The sequence below is a fragment of the Protobothrops mucrosquamatus genome, unplaced genomic scaffold, assembly GCF_001527695.2.
Source record: "Protobothrops mucrosquamatus isolate PMUCROS unplaced genomic scaffold, P.Mucros_1.0 scaffold972, whole genome shotgun sequence".
Classification (NCBI taxonomy): Eukaryota; Metazoa; Chordata; class Lepidosauria; order Squamata; family Viperidae; genus Protobothrops; species Protobothrops mucrosquamatus.
This window is the reverse complement of record NW_015387215.1, coordinates 314,903-328,912: the sequence shown is the minus strand read 5'-3', so window position 1 is coordinate 328,912 and position 14,010 is coordinate 314,903. Positions and strand designations below refer to the sequence as shown.

The window sequence follows — 14,010 nt, the reverse complement described above, 5'->3', positions numbered from 1 at the left end:
CCAATCTCTTTTGGAAAGCCTTCAATGATGGAGCTCCCACAACTTCTGAAGGCAAGCTGTTCCATGGATTGATTGCTCTCACCATTAGGAAATTTCTCCTTAGTTCTAGGCTGCTTCTCTCCTTGGTTAGTTCCCAACCATTGTTTCTTGTCTTGCCTTTGGGTGCTTTGGAAAATAAGTTGACCCACTCATCTTTATAGGAGCTCCTCAGATGTTGAAACAGTGCCATCATGTCTCCCCTAGTCCTTCTTTTCATTTTCAATTCCGGTAACCATTGTTCGTATGTTTTGGCCTCCAGTCCCATAATCATCTTTGTTGTTCTTCTCTGTACTCTTTCCAGAGTCTCAACATCTTTTTTTGTATTGTGGTGACCAGAACTGGATGCAGTATTCCAAGTGTGGCCTTACTAGGTCATAGAGAGTAATTTAATTCATAGAGAGCAGTAGTAATTTAAATCAAGGTAATAGTAATTGAAGTCATGGAAAAAGTAATTCTGAAAATCAGTATGAGTGAATATTGGTAGGGCCTCTTAATGATGAAGCTCACACCATGTCACATTCCCATATCAGTTGTACAGGTGGTCCTTGACTTACAACCATTCCTTCAGTGACTGTTTGAAGTTATGATGGTGCTGAAAAGAAATGTCTTATGACTAGTCCTCATGCTTATGAGCATCACAGCATTCCTGCAGACATATGAGTCACATATCATGGTGCTGCATTTAGTTACAACTTTCACTTTGGCTGGGTCCATTTCAATGCCCTCGTTGGAAATTCTATAGCCAAGATAATCTAATCTGGTTTGGTTAAATTCACATTTTGACAGTTTGACATAAAGCTTGGCATTCAATAGTTTCTTTAACACGTCTCTCACCAACTTTGACATCACACTGTCTAAAATTTCTCTGCATGCATATATATATTTTTTTTAAAAAGTATATCTTCTTTAGAGTAAGTCATTGATGGTTGCGGATCTGGATCACTGGTCCTTTTGACTTTAGAGGCAATAATGACACCAGGATGACCATCTAAAACATCATTCCAAAACAATGTAAGACAATAATATACTAACAGAATATGAGATGGCAGTTAAAGAACATTCAAGAATGCAGTCAGATAAAGGAAGTCATCTTCAATGAAGGAGAATATTTGTAGCTCAGGGCTAGCACTGATGATGTTACCTAGTTAGGGTAATGAAACATCTGCAAGAAAACAAGCACCAAGGACCCCTGAAGTCATCTTCCCACAGTCATCTTCTGCCATGGGGTTGGATCCTTCAAATCTAGGAAAAACTCATTGCCCTCCTGGTTGATATTGTTATGGATTGTCACACAGTCAACCAGATGTTCAGACCAGATTTGGATTTTTTTGTCTACCTATTGAGTCCTTTCCAAGGGCCCGGGAGAGGCAGATTTAGATGTTTGATGGTGTTACAGATATATGTTGCAGTATGGAAGTCGTTCTGAGTAAAGCCGCCTTTTGCAATTGATTGATGGTGAATTTGTCAATGCCGATGATGCTCAAGTGGTGTGGCAATTGTTTTGGGATTGCACCCAAAGTCCCTATTACTATTGGGACTACCTTTGCTTGCTTCTGCCACAGTCATTCTATTTCTATTTGCAGGTCTTCGTATTTTGTATCTTCTCCAATTCTTTCTCTTCTCTTCTGCTGTCTTCAGGTACTGCCACATCCACTAGACTTCTTTGTCTTTCTCATCGACAGTTGTTAAGTCTGGGATGTTACGTGGCAGCTGCCTGCCTGTTTGAATTCTAAAGTCCCAGAGCAATTTAGCTTTCCCATTTTCCATGATTTTCCCTATTGTATGGTCCCACCAGTTCTTGCTTGCAAGCAAATGATATTTTTTGCAGATTTTCCAGTGCACCATTCTCCTGAGTCAAGAATTCAACCAAATCTGTCCAGAAAGAATAACATTAAAAACAAACAAATAACAGCTGGGACATTTGTTTATTTTATTTATTGCAATAAAATTGCTCACACTGTTTTCCTCTAAGTGAAATTCACAGATTCCTTACCTGATGGAAGGCAGGGAAGAGGTAAACCTTTATATCAACAAAGCTGGAGATGTGTTTATTTAGTGTACGGCATATCGTACATGGACTAGCAATATACAGTATATTAAACATTTCACCCAGATGAGTAAAAACATAATAAAACATAAATACGAAGCTGGAGATAATGTAGTAGCGTTAGCATATTAAACAAACTCTTCTACTTTTTTAAAAAGTAGGGAGAGAATTGACTGTCAATCTGAGGAATGATCTCTTGTGCAAGACAATGCATCCTCCCCCACAAAAAAACCAAACAAAACGACAAATGTGTCAAGCGATATCCACGTACAATTAACACAGAAGCAGAACTGGAGAGTATTGAGTAGGCTGAGCAAAGCTTTGAAAAGAAAGCTTCAATTCAACCATCGAAGCAGGTTTGCAAATCAAGAGAGTGACCTGCTTTGAAACAATATCATCAAGCCAGCTTTTCTGATGCAACTGACATGATTGCAGACAATACTCAGTGTTGCCAAATTCATCTCTTTATAGGGAGAATACCGAGGAGATATTGAGCGGTACGAGGGGCTCTTTGATATACGTTGCTCTTTTATCACTAATTAAACTTTCTGCCAATCAGAACTTTTTTGGATTGACAAGGACTACATTCGCTTTCCTGAGTCTCACTTTTTTAAATATAGCCAACCGTATGCCCCCCCCCTCCATTGCTCTGTCCTACCAACATAACTGAGAGTACAAAATTTTCAGGACTCCGAGTAAGGATTCAGACTAGTCCATTACCTCCCTACCACCCTACCTCTCTCTATCATTTCTATCTCTCTATCATCTCTCTATCATCTCTCTACTCTATCTGTCTGTCTGTCTGTCTGTCTGTCTGTCTGTCTGTCTATCTATATCTATTTGTCTGTCCGTCCATCCATCCCTCTCTCTCTATCTGTCTGTCTGTCTATCTGTTTCTATATCTATATTTATATCTGTCTGTCTGTCTTTGTCCATCCGTCCATCCATCCATCCATCCATCTCCATCCATCCATCCATCCATCCATCCATCCATCCATCCATCCATCCATCCATCCATCCATCCATCCATCCATCCATCTATCTATCTATCTATCTATCTATCTATCTATCTATCTATCTATCTATCTATCTATCTATCTATCTATCTNTGAATTCCACTCTCAGTCACAATATGATTATTTGCTCCTGCAGGACAACTGTCTCCTGAAGGAATGGTTTGGTTCCTGTGTGGTCCTGAAAACAGCATCGTATCTCAAGACAAACTGTTGCTGTACCAAGATATGAACCATCCACTCTCCCACTATTTCATCAGCTCATCCCACAACACTTATCTAACAGGTATGGTGATATCTACCAAGACACACTCATTTTCTCAGTTAGGATAATTTTCTCCAAGTGGTCAACTTTTATATGTATTTAGGATTACAATTCCCCACATTTCCTGGTTCTGCCAGTTCAAAAAAGATTAGGTAACAGGTGCTATGAAAGATAATCAACCAAGATCTAGCCACTGATGATCAAAGAAAATAGGCAAAATGAATCACAATCTGCCACAACATAGGGCAGATGCCTGTAAGCCTATTGGGTGCTTATAACATATACATCACCTAACGTATTTGCTTGCTGAACAATCATTTTCCCTCTTGTTTGCTACATTATTCATACCCACACAGAGCAACTTTACACCTTCGCACTCACTCATACTCACACTTATACACTCTGGTACCCACTTTCCAATTGCCGCCCTCCCTATCTTTTAATCATTTCTTATTTGTGGTAATTTTAACAGTTATTGTTTTATGGTTCTATTAATATTTTATATACACACCTCTTTTTCTTTTCTTTTCTTTTCAACAGCTGGACAGTTTTCTGGAATCTCATCTCCTGAAATGTATCGCCAAACTCTCTTGGCTGGTTGTCGTTGTGTGGAACTTGATTGCTGGAAGGGACGTCCTCCAGATGAGGAACCTATCATCACCCACGGGTACACTATGACAACTGAAATACTGTTTAAGGTATGCATTTGCTGGTGATTTTTTTCTGTTCTCTTTGAGCCCATATAATTCCATCTGACAACGTGCTACCCCACCCCAAATTAAAGATAGAAAATCCTTATACCAGGATAACTTTCCACCCACAGCCACTCCGTCTTGCTAGAATTAAATGTAACTGTTTTTCCCCATCCAGATTTTCACATCCTCCAGGCATTGGGATATGATCTTGATGGCATTATTTAGTCAGCTCAGGATCAAGATGTACAACTGGTATCAACAGCATACTGGTGTAACTACACTCCACGTTGGAGGATGACCTCTTTCAGTGGTTTCATGTAGTTGTTAAAGAGGAAAGACAGGAGTTTCCAACCCTGAGGCATTCCACAGCTAAGGGGGCTGAAGGGTTGGCCTCTCCTCCTTCCTAATTATACCAACTGGAACCAGCCTCAGAGAAAGGAGGAAAACAACCTTAACACTGTGTCTCCGTAGTATTTTGTAGCCTGAAACCCAACTAGAAAAGATCCAGATAATCTAGTTCAGGGCTTTCTGAAGTTCCAGTCCAGTCACTTCCTCAACAACTTTCCCCAAAAAAGGATAGGGCAAAAGTTGTCCAAAAGTGTTACATCCAGATATGGCATTTTTAGGAAGGAGTCTACCACCATCTCTTTCATGGCAGGCAGAACCATTTATTTATGTAAAATAAATTGAAGGCAAACAAGGTCCAGGCAGAAGAAGAACATCGTGGCTTCAAAATCTAAGGAACTGGTTTGGACAAAACTCAGCAGCACTTTTTCGTGCGGCTGCTGATAAAAACAGGATTGCCAACATGATCGCCAACGTCCGATAACAGATATGGCACAACAACAAGAAGAAAAATATTTGCAACCATGTGAACCTAACCATAGAAATTTTAATCACCTAAGAAGGTCATGGATCTAAATTGGTGGCATGGTTGATAAAACTAAGGATCCTATTTCCTCAGGAACTGCAGTATCAAATGGTTTGCAGACAATAAGACTAGATAAAGTGTCAGTCAACTCTCTTAGACTTGGTCAGTTGGAATCCAAGTGGATCCAAGAGATTTTTGAGCAGCAGCATCCAGGGCCTCTGGAGCTTCTGAGGATCCAGTTATTTTTGAGGGAAGCATACAAAAATAGCACATGCTTCTTATCTTAAGGTTATAAAAGCTCCATGTCTGTTAAACTTTTCCTCATATGACTTGTTTTCCATATCCCTTTGCTGTTTTCCTCTGGAGCAATTTACACTTAGCTATACTGATCTTAAAAATCTGGAACACAGGCATTGTACCCAGAATTGGGGAGTAGATGACACTAAACACAAACCCAAGGTGGTTTGTGTTTAGCATGTCATCAATTACAACACCAAGAACCTTATATATGTGCTCTGATTTACTACTACAAAACCAGGTACCTCTATTCTAAATATATATTTTGCTGGTTTTTGACCATAATAAAGATTTTATTTCATTAGTTCGGTTTTTTTTTTCCTAAATGAGTTTGAAATTAAAGGTCTTAAAGTTTTCCGTTACTTTCCGCGTTCTGCATAGCAATACTTTGACATTACTGTAATCAAGTCACATAAGACATAGCAATTCAATTATAGGTGCTTAAGATCTATATATTGCATCAGTGATGCATGCATAATAAACAATAGACTTATATATTTAAATAATCAGAATCCTATTCTTTCTTACTACTCTTTCAAGTATTTAAATATTTTCTTTTGTCCCAAAAATTCAGAAAGAAAGTCACTCAGTAGGTTCCCACCTTCAGCTATAATTTAAGCAGCAGGGAAAAGAATAAAAGGTCCCTTTAAATGATTACCCTGGTAGTAGTTTTTGGTGTTAACAATTTATATTCTCCATCTTATGACCTCACAATTACCATGACACAACACCACGCAATCTACAGAGCAAATAGACGCTATTGTGCTTGAGTGGAGCTATAATTATAGGGGATGATTGCTCTGCACCACAACAATGAAACTTGAAAAGGAATTACAGAGTGTTAGCACAGCATGTACTTTTCATTATAGCTTATATAACATTTGGACATTCCCCTCTCTTCTTTCTTCCTTCTTAGCTTTCCTCTCCAAAAAACTTGTGGGTGGAAAGAGGTGGCTCTCTCCTGATTTGAACCTACATCAGTTTCCTTTGGGATCAGATCAGATCAAGAGGAAGGATCAGTCTTCCCCTCCCCAATCCATGATCAACTGCTTGTTCAATTAAAAGTTGTTCTGCAAAAGACAATCTAAAGTTATAGGGCAGTGATGGCGAACCTTTTAGAGACTGAGTGCCCAAACTGCAACCCAAAACCCACTTATGTATCATCGGGTGCCGGGTGGACGTGGCCCATTGGGTGGGTGTGGCCCATTGAGTGGGCGTGGCCCATTGGGTGGGCATGGTTTCACTGATAACAGCAGACTGGGCGGGACTAAAAAGTTCAATCAATCAATTCCAACTTTGCAAGAACTTTTTTTTTCCCCTAAGAAGTTGAAATTGATTGATTGAACCTTTTTTTTTTTTTTGCACATGGCGGTGGAGGCCTAAAGCGAAAAGGTTTTATAAAACCGAGCTGAAGGCCTAGGACTGGGGCAATGGTGCACGTGCCCACAGAGAGGGCTCTGGTGCCACCTGTGGCATGCGTGCCATAGGTTCGCCACCATGGTTATAGGCCATTCAGTACAGTTGACTCTTGGTGAGCTGGAGTTCACCAACTTGGCCTCTCTTTCATAAAGCCCATTTTTTGGCTTTCCTCAGTTTTGTTATGTGCTGATAAAATTCATTTGGCATTACAGTTGCTGCAGAATGAGCCTCATTTTACCCACAGAAGATAAATGTCCTATTTAAAATGATGTCAATCAATGGCTGGACCACAGGAGAAGGCATATATAATTGTATAGAAAGAAGTGTTATCAAAAACTTTTAGTTACAGTATTGGAGTAGGGAAAATAAATAAAGAGGTTTCGCAAATGCATTCTTTCTTTATTTGTTTGTTTATTATCAAATTTATATAGCCCCTATCTCACAAAAAGCAACTTTGGGTGGCACACAGCAATGAGATAAAACACAACGTAAAAAAACACAGATATAAATTCCAGATTAAAAAAATTAGAATGCTGTCTCACAATGCATGATTGTCCAAAGAAAGTGAGTGGTGGAACAAGCAAAAACCTCATTCGTAAACTTTATTCAATTATACAATATAAAGAGGTAGGGGGCGCAATGACTCAGCCGTTAAAGAAGCTGAGCTTGTCAGCTGGAAAGCTGACAGCCCCAGTATCACATGACAGGGTGAGCTCCTGTTACTTGCCCCAACTCCTGCAAACCTAGAAGTTTGAAAGTATGCAAATCCAAGTAGAGAAATAGGTACCATTCCGGTGGGAAGGTAACAGTGTTCCTTCATGCTAGCCACATGATCATGGAAATGTCAACACTGACTCCCTCAGCTAACAGGGATGAGCACCATCCCCTAGAGTCAGACACGACAGGACAGGGAATTCTTTACCGTTACAATATACCAAGAATAGAGATTGCTTTAAAGACCGGTCAAACATATTAATAGAGGATAAGACAATTACTGTAGCTGTTTATTATGATACTTTTTCCATACGAGGCTTTTTAATATCAGTCCGAGATGACTGGGGAGCAGCAGTTTCAGTTCCTGACCTTCTTATGCAATGTTCATAAAAAAACCACTTGGCCTCTATAGGAAAATTGGTGCTGATCAGGATAGGTCTTTGATCTGGCACATAATCAAATCATGCAATCCTCAAAAGCCTAGCTTAACAAATCCCACCTCATTACAATATTAAGAATGTACAAAAATTCTGCTGGACCAGATCAAATGCCTCCATGATTTTGTCAGAAGCGGGTGTGAAAATTTTATTAATGATCATCAACTTTTTAAAAGGATTCCTCTCCTCCCACAGTCTCTTTTCCAAGAGTTATGTTCATTCATTCTATGCACATTTATCTTGCCACAAATAAGGGTAGTTTGATAATAATAATAATAATAATAATAATAATAATAATAATAATAATAATAATAATAATAATAATAATAATAATAATAATAATAATAATAATAAAAAAGTTGGAAGGGACCTTGGAGGTCATTGAGTCCAATCCCCTGCTCAAGCAGGAACCCTACACCATTTCAGACAAATGGCTGTCCAGTCTCTTCTTAAAAATGTCCAGTGTTGGAGCATTCACTGCTTCTGGAGGCAGGTTGTTCCATTGGTTAATTATTCTAACTGTCAGGAAGTTTCTCCTTAGTTCTAGGTTGCTTCTCTCCTTGATCAGTTTCCATCCGTTGCTTCTTGTCCTGCCTTCAGGTGCTTTGGAGAATAGGTTGACTCCCTCTTCTTTGTGGCAGCCCCTGAGATATTGGAACACTGCTATCATGTCCCCCCTCGTCCTTCTCTTGTTAAACTAGACATACCCAATTCCAGCAACCGTTCCTTATATGTTTTAGCCTCCAGTCCCCTAATCATCTTTGTTGCTCTTCTCTGTACTCTTTCTAGAGTCTCAGCATCTTTTTTACATCGTAGTGACCAAAACTGGATGCAGTATTCCAAGTGTGGCCTTACCAAGGCATTGTAAAGTGGTATTAATACTTCACGTGATCTTGATTCTATCCCTCTGTTAATGCAGCCTAGCACTGTGTTGGCTTTTTTGGCAACTGCAGCACACTGCTGGCTCATATTTAAGTGATTGTCCATTAGGACTCCGAGATCTCTCTCACAGTTACTACTATTGAGCAAGGTACCCCCTATACTATACCTGTACATTTGGTTTTTCTTGCCTAAATGTAGAACCTTACTTTTTTCTAATGTCACCTTTCTATGGTTAGCCCAACCAATATTTTCTTTCTCCCTTTTAATTTATCAAATAAAAAGGCAGCTGTATATAGGTTCAGCTGATTAGCTAATTAGTTCCACAGCTCTTTCTTTTTGAAAATAAGCTTTGATGAACCTCAGGGGGTGAAAAAAAAGTGCTGTTGCAGACATCCTTTCCTTTGCTACAATTTCTGATTGCTACACCATGGCTAAATCTGTATGTAGATTTACAGACTATGGTTAGAGCTGTTAGCTTTAACAATAAATTTGACCATGGACTCAGTCATCATAATGTTTAATTTGGTATATGGAATAGGTCATTATAAAATGCAAGTAAATTGCCATGGCAGTTGCATTTTAAATTAGACTGAGGTATAATCAGGCTAAAGTTAGGAGAGTTTAATTGCAATTTCAGCCTATAAAATTAGAAGAGGACAAAGACACAATTGCTCATTTTTAAAAGTGCTTATCTCTGTATTTTGGTATATTTATGTATTTCAAAATAATTCCAAAAATTACGAAGTAATTGCCAGTGGGTTCCCCCCCACCCAAATACCATTTTTTTCAAATCTTCTGCAGTTCTCACCACAGACAATTAAACCCATACTGTATACACTTTAAACATATTCCCAATATAATCAGACATTACACTAACTATTTCCCAATTATGGACATTATGGCTGTCAACGCTGCTAACATCGGATGTTTTTGCTTTGACAACAGTTAGAGATGCAACAATTTTCTTCTTATGTTTTACTTTTAGAGTTAGATGATGCTGGGGGGGAGGATTGTGCATGAGAGTTTAGATAGACATAATAATACTGGACTTAGTGTGTGAACCAAGGTTAATGAAATAAGAGATGATAAGAATTGGCGGCTGGAGAAATGGAGAGAGAGCCTGCATTTCAAACTAATTGGGGAATGTGATTTATGACTGTTAATTGGAGGAGGGAATTGTGCTTTGATACTATGGGCTCAGGGGAAGGGAATCCAGTTTTTGGCTACGACTGTGTTAGTGCCAATGCTATGCTACTCAAATAAAAAATCTTTAAGGTAAACAATGCCTCAAAGTTCTTTGAAGAGTTCCATCTGTCGGAACCATGACAATGGCATTCTCCATTTCACTGGTGGTCATGGTCCCTTGTCCTTTAACATCAGGCATCAGTCTATAAATGACGATTCACATGATACTAGAAACTCTGATACTTCCAGGCAACTGACCATTGTACAGTATTGCGCTGATAATTTCCACACAAATATGCACATATTACTGATTTGGGTTCCAGTTATATATGTGAAGGCTTTCTCCCAGACATGAGTAATCCATGGTTTTCCACATATTGCTCAATTAAAATTGTCCCCAGAAACACCCAGCACACATCAACATTTGAATGATGTAGGTCAGTGATGGCAAACCTTTTAGAGACCGAGTGCCCAAACTGCAACCCAAAACCCACATGCATCGTCGGGTGCCGGGTGGGTGTGGCCCACTGGGTGGGCGTGGCTGCGGTGGTAACAGCAGACTGGGTGGGACTAAAAAGTTCAATCAATCAATTCCAACTTTGCAAGATCTTTTTTTTCCACGAGAAGTTGAAATTGACTGATTGATTGAACCTTTTTTTTTTTTTTTTGCACATGGCAGCGGAGGCCTAAAGCGAAAAGGTTTTATAAAACCCAGCTGAAGGCCTAGGACTGGGGCGATAGTGCGCGTGCCCACAGAGAGGGCTCTGAGTGCCGCCTCTGGCACCCGTGCCCTAGGTTCGCCACCACTGATGTAGGTTTCTTCTACCTATGCAAACATTCAATTACATTCATGAAAAGCCGATCTCTCCTTCACTCTCCTTCTCTCTCTTTGTCTCATACAGGATGCAGTTGAGGCTATTGCAGAAAGCGCTTTTAAAACCTCTCCCTACCCCGTAATCCTGTCTTTTGAGAACCATGTGGATTTGTAAGTATTAAGATCTTACTCAGTGGGAAAAGATTGAATCTGTGTTTTGATAAACTGGAAGTGGGGAGGAGGGCATTCAGTCAGTCAGGATAAATTAATTCTTGCTGCAATATTATTAGCAACCTTCTAGCAAATCAAAATTAACTGTGGCCTACTCTTTAAAGGAGAAAAAAAAACAATCGCCATGCAGAATCCCAGTCAATTACATGAGAAAGCAATTGTATACGCATGTGCCATGCTAGTTTTCAGCCAATAAACATATTTCCTCCAGCTGTGGGTTTTCTCCGGAAGTTGTTTTTTCAATTTCGTGCTCAGACAACTCACGAAAGGCTAAGCAGGATTCACAATCAAGAGATGGCAAAAATTGACACCTACCTTTTCAAAACTTATTTATAAGTAAAAGGAAATTCTCACCCAATCTTCCCATCCATAAACATTGAAACAATTATTTCTAGATTTCCTAGAAAATGTATCCATTAAAATGGACCTGGGAAGTGTATTCGATCTGAATAAATGTGGAATGCAGCAGTGTGGTAGTCAAATTATGTAATAATTAAGAAAGTGAGAAAAAAAATCTTAAATTAACTCTAAATAATTTTCAAGGGCATTTTTAAAACAATTACCATGCAATAGGGATATGGTAGAGAGGATATGGTAGAGAGGAGATATAGACCAAGGTTTAGAACAAAACCAAACATTTTCTGAGGTAGTAAATTTAGATCAATCTTGCACATGCTAGGATATAAATAGGGAGTAAAACAGGTGATGCTAAACTCAGGGTTTTTTCATAATTTACTCCTTTCTTGTATTTTCTTTTAGGCCTAAGCAGCAAGCAAAGATGGCTGAGTACTGCAGGACCATCTTTGGAGACATGTTACTGACCGAACCCCTGGAAAAATATCCAGTAAGTGAATAAGAAAATTAAATAGTTAAGTAGTCATTCGGATTCACTTGTCCAGACCATCTGCGTTCTGTGTTACTGTGATGATGATGTGAACGTTAACTTGGTCCATTTCTTTGTTTTTTTCTTTGGTAGCTGAAACCAGGAGTTCCACTTCCAAGTCCTCAGGATCTCATGGGGAAGATCTTGATTAAGAACAAGAAGAACCAATTCATGCCTGGGGAAAACCAAGATATTCCGAAGAAGAGGAAGAGTTTGGAGGATGAAGTCACAGACCAACCCCTACCTATAGAAAAGGATAGCACAGGTATCATATCATACAGCAGCCTTTCCAAACTTGGCTTCCTCCAACTATGTATTATGACTATAATTTCCAGAATTTCAAGACAACATGGGGAAAATATTTGCCCAGGAATTGTGAGAATTGTCATCCCCAAACAACTGAAAACTCTCAGGTTAAGGAAGATTATGACAAAAAAATCTTCCTTTGGGGTATTTTTTACCCTGGAATGCAGGTTGTCCTTTACTTACAACTATTTGTTTAGTGACTATCTGAAGTTACAACAGCACTGAAAAAAGTCTTATAACCGGTTTTCATACTTATAACCATTGCAGCATCCCCATGGTCACGTGATCAAAATTCAGACACTTGGCAACTGGCATGTATTTATAACAGTTGCACTGTCCCACGGTCATGTGATTACCATTTGTAACTGACCCAGCAGGCTTCTGACAAGCAAAATCAATGGGGGAAGCCAGATTCACTTAACGACCACATGATTCGCTTAACAACTGTAGTGATTCGCTTAACAATCATGGCAAAAAAGGTTGAAAATGGGGCAAAACTCACTTAACAACTGCCTTGCTTAGCAATAGAAATCTTGGACTCAGTTGCAGTTATAAGTGAAGGGCTACGTGTAGTGATTCAGGATTATCTAAGGGACCACATAAACAGCATCATGACTGCATAAAAAATAGGTGTTATGGGAGTCTTAGAGAATGTATAATAGAGAACAGAGCTGCATAAATGTCTGACTCTCTTTAGCAAAATGAAAGACTAAGGATAGAACTATATAAAGATAATGTAAGGCTTCAAGATATTCTTAACACTTTCTTCTCATTTTCCCCCACAATAATAATTTTGCTGGGTAAATTGGACTGAGAGATAGCGACTGTCTCAAAGTCATCCAGTGAACTTACTTTTCAAAGAGCAACATCTACTTTTGCATTTGTTGCTAAAGAAATAAAATCTGAATTCATGTCTCAAAAAACCATGTAAATTAAAAATTTATAGGGGCTCAGTAACCACTGCTAATTATTTTCTTATATATTACAGAGCCCTATAAGATAAAGGAGTTACAGTGGTACATATCCAAACTAACCTTCTTAATTTGCTTTTAGTTAACATTTTTATGACCTGCCTCCACTGACTATTAGTATGTTGTAGTTCATACTGGTCAGCAATCTGTGCCTGGATGAGTGAGCCTCTAAAGCTCCAGAATGGCAGTTGGATGGGGAAATGTCGGTCTGGAGGAATTACAGATTAGATGCGAACTTTCATAAGCATACCGATTTTTCTTTCAAATTGTCAGCCAAACCAATTGAGGAGGATGAAGAAGTTCCTGAAGGAGAGAGAAATTTGGAAAACCTAAATGAGGAAGAGATTAAAAAGCTACAGTCTGATGAGGTATGATTTATGATTTTGTGTATTACCATATAGACAATTACCATATACCTAAGTATGCGGTAATTATTCAAGACTTTAGCTTAGCTTCCAAGGCCTTAGCTTAATGATCTCTTGTACAGTCATATATATTCATGGGATATTGTCCTGCCTTTAACCAGGTGAAATAGTTTGGACCTCATACTTTCCTTCGCTTAATGAAAGATGATCAGAGGATCTCATAAAAAGTAGAAAAACTTCCTTTTTTATGAAATAATTAAACTGTAATTTTCTGCTAAGCTGAATGCTCTAGGCATCTTTTAACAGAATAAAAGAATTGGAAGGGACCTTGGAGGTCTTCTAGTAGTCCAGCCCCCTACTCAAGCAGGAGACTGTTATGTTCTTTGTATTCCCCCCCCCTTAATCCCCTATGCATATCCTGATCACCCATTAAGGGTGATTGCCCTTCACCATTGATCGCCCATTAAGGGTGATTGCCCTTCTCCATCTGCATACAGTTTCATGCCCGTTGCTGGTTGGCTAACTAGCAACAGGGTCTTGCCAGCCAATGGAATTGTGTGATTACAAGCCAGGGGA

At 39.0% G+C, this 14,010-nt stretch overlaps 1 protein-coding gene across 1 annotated transcript in view; it reads left to right on the top strand.

Annotated features, from left to right (window-relative positions):
* Positions 1-3,243: 3,243 nt before the first annotated feature.
* Positions 3,244-14,010, top strand: part of LOC107290817 (1-phosphatidylinositol 4,5-bisphosphate phosphodiesterase beta-2) — a 42,210-nt gene continuing 31,443 nt past the window's right edge. The window contains exons 1-6 of the mRNA XM_015819743.1: positions 3,244-3,385; positions 3,905-4,062; positions 10,767-10,849; positions 11,669-11,753; positions 11,886-12,057; positions 13,343-13,437. Coding sequence (XP_015675229.1) covers positions 3,259-3,385; positions 3,905-4,062; positions 10,767-10,849; positions 11,669-11,753; positions 11,886-12,057; positions 13,343-13,437 — 720 coding nt within the window. The 5' untranslated portion in view covers positions 3,244-3,258. The remainder of the gene's footprint in view (positions 3,386-3,904; positions 4,063-10,766; positions 10,850-11,668; positions 11,754-11,885; positions 12,058-13,342; positions 13,438-14,010) is intronic.